The sequence below is a fragment of the Lampetra fluviatilis genome, chromosome 42, assembly GCF_964198595.1.
Source record: "Lampetra fluviatilis chromosome 42, kcLamFluv1.1, whole genome shotgun sequence".
Lineage (NCBI taxonomy): Eukaryota > Metazoa > Chordata > Hyperoartia > Petromyzontiformes > Petromyzontidae > Lampetra > Lampetra fluviatilis.
Window position 1 is genome coordinate 6,483,621 of NC_136316.1, and position 12,043 is coordinate 6,495,663.

Sequence of the window (12,043 nt, forward strand, 5' to 3'; positions counted from 1 at the left end):
GTACCTGGTGCGGTGTGTAAACATCACCACTGGGAAGACAAAGGCGGCCGGGCTTTCATAGGTGCTACTCGCTAACAGCACTCGCTCCCACAGTTTGTCGAGGCTTATAGGAGGGATCTTCGTTTGTATTATTGCGTGTATGTGTCTGATTGTGGGGAGCGGCGGTGTAGTGGTTAGCGCAATTGATAGCGTAACCTGGCAACCCGAATTCGATTCCCGCTCACGGCCAACATCGGTGACGAAAATCTGAAAACCGGTCCTGGGCCTCCCCTAGGTCGACTCAGCCTCAAATGAGTACCGAGTGCGATGTGCACACGTTAGCTGATGGCTCGGGAACGGTTTCAGACAACGGTCACTGGTGTTGGCCGTGAGCGGGAATCGAACTCGGACCGCCGGGTTTCGTAGAGCGGTGCGCTAACCACTGCGCCACCGCTCCCCATAAAGTGACACATACACACACACGGACACGCACCGCTACTTATTACATAGTCGCGACAAAGTGCCATGGCCCAAAGACAACGTGCCGTTCAATTCCAGGGCTTTGGGTTTCCATAATGAAGTGGATATTGGGCAACTGTGGTCGATCACAATAACAGAGACCCGTGCGAGTGAGTGAGTGTGTTTGTTGATATCGGCGCTGTATATATATACTATATATATATGTAATAACCTCGCGGACACGACATTCACCAGCACGCGCGCGTGTACAACGAAGTCATCAAGATGAGTTTTGTGTGATCAACGGGGTTCCCATTGTTTTCTAAGGAGCGTTCTTGCCAATAACATCTGGTGATGTAGCAGAAGGTTGTTCACCAATAGCCGTTGGGTCTAAATCAGCAGTCGGGTCTCGTCAACAGTTGGGTCTCATCAGCAGAAGAGCCTCTTCTGCTGATGATAAATAACTGCTGATGAGACCCAGAAGGTCGAAATCGGTCAAGGGTTTGCTCGCTTAAAACAAATGTTGCTGGATGAAATGATAAGACCTTGTCTGGAAAGGCAGTGCATAGGCTGACGGACTCAACAATGCAGAGGGACGGAACTGAGTTTTGATCGTGATTATGTTCTCCAGAGAACGTGTGGACAAAGATCGTTGTTGAGTGTGTTGCCGGAGGAGAGAGTTGAACAGTAGTTTGCGAGCAGCTGTTAAGAATCAAAATGGACTAACACGCAACACTCCTTCCCATATCTCTGCTTCCACATAAACATAATGGACCTTTTTTTTCTTCATCAGCAACACGACCTTCCTCCTGTGAGTTTTTTTTTAACTGCGTCATTATTACAAGTGACACAAATTCTTAGACCGGTTTTGACATTAATAATAATAATAGTAGTTCAATTTGTAACGCGCGAAAATTTGCAGACGTAGTGGCCGCAACTCAGAGGCGCGGAGCCAAGCTCAGAGTCGCTCGAAAGCGTGATTGTAGAGGTGGGTTTTTAAGTCTCTCTTGAAGGAGGCGATTGAGGTGATGCTGCGAATGTGCAGAGGGATGATATCGTTCCAGAATGTTGGGGCTGCCACCGAGAAGCGGCGCATAGACACGTGACCATCCTGGATCTTGGTATCAAGAGGAGGTCGTGAGTCGCGCTGCGCAGGCATCTGCCGTGTGCTGAGCTGCAAGTTGTCAATAATGAAGAGAGGTACGGCGGGCAGGCGGATATGAAGGCGTTGTGGCAGAGGCAGGCGATCTTGTATGTGACCCTACTGGCGATGGGGAGCCAGTTGAGAGCACGGAGACAAGCTAGTGAGTCGAGACGGGGATGAGTGTGGGCAATGACGACGCGTGCTAGGTTATTTTGTAGTCTTTGAAGTTTCTTTAGGTTGCCAGCGGAGGTCCGGACTAGGACGGAGTTGCAATAGTCAAGGCGAGACCCAACTATGCAACATGCCAATGTGTTGGCAATTTCAGTAGAGATGAGAGGACGTATGTGTCTAAGAGCCTTCAGGTGAAAGTTACATGAGCTGATGATATGGTTGGTTTGACGGTCGAAGGATAAAGTTGAATCTAGGATGACACCGAGGTAGCTGAAGTGGTCGGTGAACCTGATGCTGTGACCGAAGATGTGTATGTGTGTGGGGAGTGCTGCTGAATTGAGACATTGCTTAGTACCTAACATGGTGGCCACTGACTTTTTCGGATTAAGGGCGAGGTTGTGTGCAGTGAACCATTGTTGCACGGCGGTGCTACATTCCGAGAGCTTCTCGAATCCAGTTGCATTGCTAGAATCGATGGCGGTGAATAGAATCGTGTCGTCCGCGTATGAGTGATGCTTAACACCGAAGCTTGCGATGAGCCGGCCGATCGGGGAAGTGTAGGTTGTGAAGAGCAGGGGACCTAGAACAGAGCCCTGGGGAACCTCGCATAATGCTGTGAACATGCCCACCCTGACTGAAGATTGCCGGTCAGAAAGGTACGAAACTATCCACTTGAGTGCTGAGCCGCATATACCGAAGTCGGATTTCAGGAGGGAAGTAAGGAGCGAGTGGTTGATGGTGTCGAAGGCTGACGAAATGTCCAGACTTACTAGTGCAACAGTTGAGCCGGAATCAATGATCGTTAAAATGTCATTGAGCACTCTAGTGAGTGCTGTTTCTGTGGAATAGTGCATCATCAGCAGTGTCTGTCGAGATTGCCTAAACCCAATGCTATGGAACTGCCCCGCTGTTTCTCGATAGGCGATGCTTCTCTGTGAAGAAGGGCCGGCACGACACACGTGCGATGCAGAGTGGTGACTTGGTGCCAGAGGTCGCAACCGGGTACCCGATACCCGTACCCTACCCGATACCCGGCTACCCGTACCCGGCCCGGGTACCCGTTTGCGACCCTGGTGCGGCCGGGTACGGGTAGGCCGTGAGTCACCGGTGAGTCACCGTTTGTCACTCATTTCCCAACGTCTTGTCTCTTCTCACAATTCAAGTTCCTAGAATCAACCCACCCGCGCCTGCAACATGGCTTCATCCCAGAGGTCGCAATCAGGTACCCGATACCCGTACCCTACCCGTACCCAGCCAGGTACGGGTAGGGTACGGGTACGGTCTGGTACGGATACGGGTACCAGTTTACGACCCTGGTGCGGCCGGATACGGGTACGGGTAAGGAATCAAAACCCGTTTGCGACCTCTGCTTGGTGCTGGGGAAAAAATAAAACCACGCCACGCGAGCCGCGGCCGTCTGTGTCTCTCCCCTGCACGATGTTTACACACCACACCAGGTACTCACACACCACACCAGGTACTCACACCACACCAGGCACTCACACACCACACCAGGTACTCACACACCACTCCAGGTACTCACACACCACACCAGGTACTCACACACCACACCAGGTACTCACACACCACACCAGGTACTCACACACCACACCAGGTACTCACACACCACACCAGGTACTCACACACCACACCAGGTACTCACACACCACACCAGGTACTCACACACCACACCAGGTACTCACACACCACACCAGGTACTCACACACCACTCCAGGTACTCACACACCACACCAGGTACTCACACACCACACCAGGCACTCACACACCACACCAGGTACTCACACACCACACCAGGCACTCACACACCACACCAGGTACTCACACACCACACCAGGTACTCAGCCGAGGCCGAGATCGTCTCATATCACTCGCGGCTCATGCTTAGACGTGGATTCGAACTGGGGCCATCGAGGTCCGTTCGCGCACTGCGTCCCAACACTTGAACTGCACTCGTATCTTTAGCACGGTGTGCTAACCACTGCTCCACCGCTCCTTCCAAAACAAAGACAAAGGTTCCCCGTACAGCATTTAACAGACTGTTGGAGCAAGTGCTGTTAGCGAGCACCACGCCCGGCCACCTTTGTCTCCCCAGTGACGATGTTTTACACACCGCACTAGGTATTTAGTTGAGGCTGAGTCGACCTAGGGGAGGGCCAGGACCGGTACAGACAATGGTCAATGCGTTGGCCGTGAGTGGGAATCGAACCAGGGTCGTGTGGTTCGTAGCACAGCGCGCTAACCACTGCGCCACCGGTCCCCGCATAACGCAAAAACAAGGCAAAGATCCCCCATGTAGCCTTCACAGACTCTAGGGGCAAGTGCTGTTAGCGAGCACCTATGAAAGCCAGAACGGCACACGAGGGGGTGGGTGGCCAGCACCACGCCCAGCCGTCTTTGTCTCCCTAGTGGCGATGTTTACACACCGCATCAGGTACTGATTTGAGGCTGAGTCGACCTAGGGGAGGCCCAGGCCCGGTTCAGATAAGCATCATCGGTGTTGGCCGTGAGCGGGAATCGATCTCGGGTGGCCAGGTTCGTCGTGCAGCGCGCTAACTGCTACACCACCGCTCCCCCGCATAACACGCACACACCCTACACACACCCTACACACACACACCCCACACATACACCCCCTACACACACCATACACACACACACCCTACACACACACCCTACACACACCCTACACACACACCCTACACACACACACCCTAGACACACACACCCTACACACACACACCCTACACACACCCTACGCACACACACTCCACACACACACAGCATACACACACACACCCTACACACACCCTACACACACACACCCCACACACACACACCCTACACACACACACCCTACACACACACCCTACACACACACACGTGTTGCGTTGAGGCTTCTTTTATCGCATCGTGGGTGTGTGCTGGGGGTGATGGGGGGGTGATGGGGGGTGAGAGAGACAAAGACGGCCTTTGAGCATCACTATCAGCGCAATGCGCCGTGTTTACCCAGCTTGAGACATGAATCCCCCAATACAATTGTGGAGCGCACACGAGCATGGGATGGAAGGGGGGGGGGGGCAGAGAGCCCCCTCCCCTCACTGGCCCCCCCTTTCGTGAAGGTTGGGTTTGGGTGATTTGTGATTTGCGCTTATTTCACTCTCCATAGGCACACACACATAGAGTCACAATCACACACACACAGAGTCACACGCACAAACACACACACATAGAGTAACACACACCCATAGACTCACACATACGGACAAACACACACACATAGACAAAGATCCCCCGTGAAGCCTTAACAGACTGCTGGGGCAAGTGCAATTAGCGAGCAGCACCTATGAAGGCCAGAACGGCACACGAGGAGGTGGGTGGCCAGCACCACGCCCGGCCGCCTTTGTCTCCCCAGTGGCGATGTTTAAACACCGCACCAGTCACTCATTTGAGGCTGAGTCGACCTAAGGGAGGCACAGGACCTGTTCAGTCCATCGTTACTGGTGTTGGCCGTGAGCGGGAATTGAACTTGGGTCGCCGGGTTCATTGCATAGCGCGCTAACCACGACACTACCGCTCCCCAGCACCACGCACACACACGGACAAACACACCCACACAAAGACAAAGTTACCCCGTATGGTCTTAACTGTTGGGGCAAGTGCTGCTAGCGAGTATGCGAGGCGGTGGGTGGCCGACACCACGCCCGGTCACCTTTGTCTCTTCCCGATGCTGATGGTTACACACCGCACCAGGTACTAATTTAAGGCTGAGTCGACCTAGGGGCGGCCCAGGACCGGTTCAGATAATCGTCCCTCTTGATAAAGAGTCCTGAGCCTCAGTGGCGCTTCCCTGCATCAATAAAGACGTCGTTTTTCAGTGTCATGTTCATCAAACCCTCGCTGATTCATAGGACAGCCGATCCGAATGAACGTCGTATTAGTTCCTGGTTATGATTCGGGGATAGTTACTCCAGTGCAGGCTTTTTTTAATTTTAGTATTTTTGTTGTACGTTCATATTTTTCTCCAGAACAACAAGCGCTATAACGAATCGGCGTTCTACGGGGTCGCGTTAAGCGAGGTCTGCCCCTATAAAGGCAACAACAAAGCAAAGGTAAAGCCCCGCAATTGCCCTCATACACCACTGCTGTCCACCACTGGAGCTGGACATTTGTGTTTGTTGTTTGACCAACTGCCACTCAGAACCCGGCCAAGTTGCGTTAGATTCCTGGCCACGACTCAAGCGTCAGGGGCGAGTGTTCTCTGGCAATCGGTCCTGTACCTCCCCTAGGTCGGCTCGGCCTAAACTGGGTACTTGCTGCGGCGAAGGGGTGGGTGGGGAGCGCAGTCGAACGGGCGTGGTCCTGGCTACACAGCTCCCTCGTGACCCCGTCCCGTGCCTTAATAGGTGCTCACTAACAGCACTTACCCCAAACGCACACACACAACAAAAACAACAGCAGCCAGTCCCCACCACGGCGCTTGTGCCAGGCTAGGTGCACTTCGTCTGAGGCCCTGGCGGAGGGGAAGGGCAGAGCAACTGTTTGCGCAACGCTGCGCTACGAACCCGGCGACCTGAGTTCGATTCTCGCTCACGGCCAACACCGGTGACGATTTTCTGAATCGCTCCTGGGCCTCCCCTAGATCGACTCAGCCCCAAACGTTTACACATGTGTAAACACATGTGTAAACATCGCCACTGGGGAGACAAAGGCGGCCGGGCGTGGTGCTGGCCACCCACCCACTCCTGCGCCGTGCCGGCCTTTATCAGTGCTACTCGCCAACAGCACTTGCCCCGACCGTCTGCCAAGGCTACACGGGGGATCTTTGTCAATTTTGTTTTGGTTAGTTACGTGGCGTGCGTGGACAGACTCCATCTCCCCCCACCACCACCACCACCCCAACCATCATCCCCTCCATCATCACCAGCAGCGCAACCACCACCGCCAGCACTCCCTCCTCCGTGGACACACCCTCCACTCACATTTAAAGCCATCTGCCTTTTGCCGCTCGAGGGATACGAGTTGATGGAGAGCTAACGTGGTGGTTGGTGGTGGTGGTCGTGGTGGTGGTGGTGGTCGTGGTGGTGGTGGTGGTGGTCGTGGTGGAATCTCTGTGCTCTTCACACGCGCGCGCACACACACAGACACACACAGTGTCTACTGCTTATATAAAGGCAAAGATCTCCCGCCGTGTAGCCTACATACACACACACAAAGACATCTTTTAATCTGAGACTGCCGCTGCAAGATCAGCAGTCATGTTAAGATCCGACCGCTACACTTTTGCAGGCTTCCTTAAAGTTTTACACGTAAGTACTGTTGTGACGCGTCTCGCTTTCCCACATCGTCGTCGTCGTCGTCGTCGTTCGGTCACGATCTCTCCACTGCTGGCTGGAAATCTCTCTCACTGCTTCCACCGTCTCGCTCCCGCACGACAGCTGATCCCCCACGCCGCTTCCATCTGCTCCGTCTTCTTCCCTCCTTTGGCTGCTCTTCTGCCACTCCCCCGTGCCGTTCATCGTCGTCGCGATCATCCCGTTATCCTGCCCGAGATCGCGCGAAACGTTTCCTAAACTGCTATCGAAAACGTTGGCTCCTCCGTTCGCACGCGTTATTATCAAAATGCCGCGCGAATGTGTATTTTTTTTCAAGTTATAAAACCGTGTTGGCAATCGCGTGTCACGCGAGTCAACAGCGCCGCCGTGTTACAACACCCGCACACAAATAGTCCAACTGTGTGCCGCGGTGTGAGCGTCAAATCGCCGTGGTCCACCTCGCTGACCGTTTGCGTTTGCCACGCGATAGAAATCCACACGCAGCAACGGCAGGCAGCCTCAGCTCAACAGCGAGCAGTAAGAAGAGGCTTTCGCGACCGATATCATCCACAATCGAGGGTTTTATGGCAGGTTAGACCGTGTAAATATAATAAATGTGTCGTTAAACCCGTCACCACCCGACACAGACAAATTTTTTTTACGCGATTTAACCGAAAAAAAACTATATTGCCAGGCTGCCTCCTTTACTGCCCTTGATCCAGAACGCCCGTCGCCCGAAACGTCGGTCTATTTTTAAACGTATCTGTTGTTTATGCAGAGCTGTTGACCTACCCTGTGCAGTTTGAACAAATGCAATCAAAGATCAGCACGGTTCACTACGCGTGGTGCGAAAGAAGTTCAACATTCATACAGATGCAGCCGCAGCTGTTGACGCTGAACCTGACTTTTATGTGAGTCTACGGGTCTCTATGTGAGTCTATGGGTCTCTATGTGAGTCTACATGTATCTATGTGAGTCTATGGATCTCTATGTGAGTCTATGGGTCTCTGTGTGAGTCTATGGGTCTCTATGTGAGTTTACGGGTCTCTATTTGAGTCTATGGGTCTCTATGTGAGTATATGGGTCTCTATATGAGTCTATGGGTCTCTATGTGAGTCTACGGGTCTCTATATGAGTCTATGGGTCTCTATGTGAGTCTATGGGTCTCTATATGAGTCTATGGGTCTCTATGTGAGTCTACGGGTCTCTGTGTGAGTCTATGGGTCTCTATGTGAGTCTACGGGTCTCTGTGTGAGTCTATGGGTCTCTATGTGAGTCTACGGGTCTCTGTGTGAGTCTATGGGTCTCTATGTGAGTCTATGGGTCTCTATGTGGGTCTACGGGTCTCTATGTGAGTCTACATGTATCTATGTGAGTCTACGGGTCTCTATGTGAGTCTACGGGTCTCTATGTGAGTCTACGGGTCTCTGTGTTAGTCAATCGGTTTCTGTGCGGGTGTATGGACCCTCCGTGTGAGTCGATGACACTGCACGAGTCTGTGTGTCCTCGTGTGAGTCTATGAGACTGCGTGAGTCTATGGGTCTCTGTGTGAGTCTATGGGTCTCTGTGTGAGTCTATGGGTCTCCGTGTGAGTCTATGGGTCTCTGTGTGAGTCTATGGGTCTCTGTGTGAGCCTATGGGTCTCCGTGTGAGTCTTTGCAACACAACAGCTACAATGGGGTTCTACGTAGAGTCCCTCGGGCGGCTGAATAGGCGCAGGGAGGCGACAGCACGCACGGCGAGGGAGCCTCTGTTTTGTCAAGAGAGTGCAGTTTGTCTCTGTTCAAGCGCGTGGATATAATTGGGGGGGGGGGGGGACAGCGGTGGTGCAGCGGTTAGCGCGCTGCGTTACAAGCCCAGCGACCCGAGTTCGATTCCCGCTCACGGCCAACACCAGTGACGATTATCTAAACCGGTCCTGGGCCTCCCCTAGGTCGACTCAGCCTCTAACGAGTACCTGGTGCTGTGTGTAAACATCGCCACTGGGGAGACGAAGGCGACCGGGCGTGGTGTTGGCCACCCACCCCCTCGTGTGCCGTGCCGGCCTTCATAGATGGCTCGTTTACAGCACTTGCCCCAACAGTCTGTTGAAGGCTACACGGGGGATCTTTGTCTTTGTTATATAATCGAGGGTGGGAGGGTAATGCAGTGGTTAGCGCACTGCGCGACGAATCTGGCGAACCGAGTTCGATTCCCGCTCATGGCTAACATCGGGTTGCGAAAATCGGGGCGTCCCCTAAGTCGACTCAGCCACAAAACTAGTACCCGCTGCCGCAACGGAGGAGAGACAAAGGCGGCCGGGGATGGCATCGGCCCACTACCTCGCCCATCGCACGTGCCCCGACCCTTCATAGGGACGCTCTCTTGCGGCGCTTGCCCCAAGATTCACACTCTTGGTTTTTTTCGGTAAAGTCACCATGTAGGTAAAAAATGAAATTAAAATTAATGAAAGTAATAATAGAAATAAAATAATATTGTAATCGTCGTTAGCCGAAACAAAATCCCGAGTGTGCCGATAAAGGTGATGGATCACGAAAGTGAAACGTGATCAACTACGAAAGGCCGATTATTTCAACTGATCCCCCCAGCTGATCGATTGTTTTAGGGGCAAAACGCATGAGGATGATCCATTCATAGACACCCCGCTCAAATCATAGTGAGACTTCCAACATATACGTACATTTTCGCTCCAATCTACACATCTCAATGTTCTCAGTAGATACGTGAACATTCTCCACTCAGCAATATCGCTCACACGATATTCAACTCAGCTGGGGTGTCTATAATGGGATCCGCGTGTACGCGTATTTGTACTTAAGCGTTGTGTTCTTAGGTTTTTTCTGGTAAAGTCACGTAGGTAAAACATCAAAATTTATGAAAATAAAATAAAAACAAAAATCACGACGTTTCGGAGGCAACACAAGTCTCCATCATCAGGTGGGACCGTCACAGCCAGATTAGCTGCATCAAGTGAGGCAATGATTCAAGATGTAATCCCTTATAAGCAAGTTGAAGGGGGGAGGAGAGGGGGGGGGAGCTCATCAGAATGTGGTAGCCAATGAATGGAACGTATCGGGAGGGAGGGGGGCGGGGCTCAAAGACAGCACGGAGCGCCAAGCACAACGCATCGGGAGGGGGAGGGAGCGGGGCCAAAACAATGGACGACGGCTTGGACGCGGTTGCTGCTGCACACGCCAACACAATGGACAGAGAGGGGGGAGGGGAGGTCTGATACACATGATAGACAAAAGAACGAAAATGCCCATGTTTATACCAATGCTGGCTGAACAATGAAGAGAGCACTGCCAAAAAATAACTGGGGATGTTAACACTCGGTAAAGTAAAGTAAAATAGTGCCTGTCAGATAAGATGGTCCAAAAAAGTGTAATTAAGTCTTTTTTCGCGTGGTTGATAACATCTTTCCAATGATTACTAAGTTTGTACCCATCATCACGGTTGAAATTATGTCTGTGTTTGTATATTTGTATGGCTTCGTGTACAAACCTTTGATGGTAGCCGGGAGGTTTGCAGAGAACCTTGGTCTCGGAAAAGACAATTTCATGAGAGCCCACCGAGTTGTAGCAATGATCGGCAACGGCAGAAGAATCAGTTCTGCCGTGTTTCAGATCTTACTTGTGCTCGCGGACACGATCAGAAACATGACGTTTCGTTTCTCCAATGTAGCAATCACCACAAATGCAACTCAATTTGTAGACTCCAGGATACTGTAAGTCAGGAACTACATCCTTCACAGATGGAATCAGATCACGGATTTTAGGCACTGTACTGAATCGGACTTGGATCTTATGTTTGTTTAGAATTTTGGAGATCTTTTTGTTTGTTTGTTTGTTAAAGAATCATCGACCGAAGTCACGTGGGAATCGGAAAGTGTGGCACGAGATGAGACGAAGGTCATCTGCGGTGGCCTTCACAAACTCCTGTATTTAAGAACTTGCATCTTGGAATCCCTGCCTCACTTGATACAGCAAATCTGGCTGTGATGGTCCCACCTGATGACGGAGACTTGTGTTGCCTCCGAAACGTCGTGATTTATTATTTTATTAAATTTATTATTTTCATTATTTATTTTAATTTTTTACCTACGTGACTTTACCGAAAAAACATAAGAGTACTAACCTTGTAGTCATTATTATTTTTTTAAGCACGCAGCAAATTAACGAAACAATATCAAATATAATAGCTTTACAATTAACACAATTTGCGGGGATCGGTGCATACCTGTCAGTGCCTATCGCATTACAGACCAATTCAGATCTTATTAATCACCCCGTGCCCTTATAAATCTCAACGTTCATCCTACAACGTCCCATCACAAGGGAGAAACACAAACAAATAGACAAAAAAATATACGTATCTTTATATTCATATATGTATACATATTTTGCCCGTATTGAAACGGCTGTATGCCGCATGGACGTGAAAACTCAATTTCCCTGCGCAAGAATCCGACGTAGACCGTGTGGGTTGACTGCTACGGCTGTGGCACAGCGGCTAGCGCGACCACCTGCGTTCAGTTCCACGTCTGCTACGCGTCGAACGGCGGTGGCCGAGTGACATCTTTAACATAAACACGGCCACGCACTCAGTTCCGCTGAACTGGTGGTCTGGATAAGGCCGAAAGTTTTTTGTTCGCGCAACGGAGCATCTGTTAAATCCGCCCCGAATCTAATCTGCAAAGTCTGTAAATTTGCCAGAAAATCTAAACGCAATTGAAAATTTAAAAAAGCGCGCCGGCCGAGAAAATAGCGCATCCCAAACAAAAAAAACAAAGACAAAGGTCCCCCGTATAGCCTCAGCAGACTGTTGGGGCCAAGTGCTGTTAGCGAGTAGCACCTATTGAAGGCCGTCACGGCACATTAATGGTTTGAAGGCCAGAACCACGCCCGGCCGCCTTTGTCTTTTTCGTGGCGATGTTTACACACCGTACTCATTTGAG

General features: G+C 51.3%; 1 protein-coding gene across 2 annotated transcripts in view; it reads left to right on the top strand.

Annotated features, from left to right (window-relative positions):
- Positions 1 to 5,804: 5,804 nt before the first annotated feature.
- Positions 5,805 to 12,043, top strand: part of LOC144946674 (sodium-dependent noradrenaline transporter-like) — a 52,076-nt gene continuing 45,837 nt past the window's right edge. Inside the window, exon 1 of one of the 2 annotated variants that reach the window (XM_078875753.1) lies at positions 5,805 to 5,883. Coding sequence is in view for 1 of the 2 variants with exons in the window: in XM_078875752.1 (XP_078731878.1) it covers positions 7,030 to 7,080 (51 nt within the window). In the remaining variant the exon portion in view is untranslated. Of the gene's footprint in view, positions 5,884 to 6,772; positions 7,081 to 12,043 lie in introns of those variants that run through there. The other variant, XM_078875752.1, reaches the window with a different exon arrangement.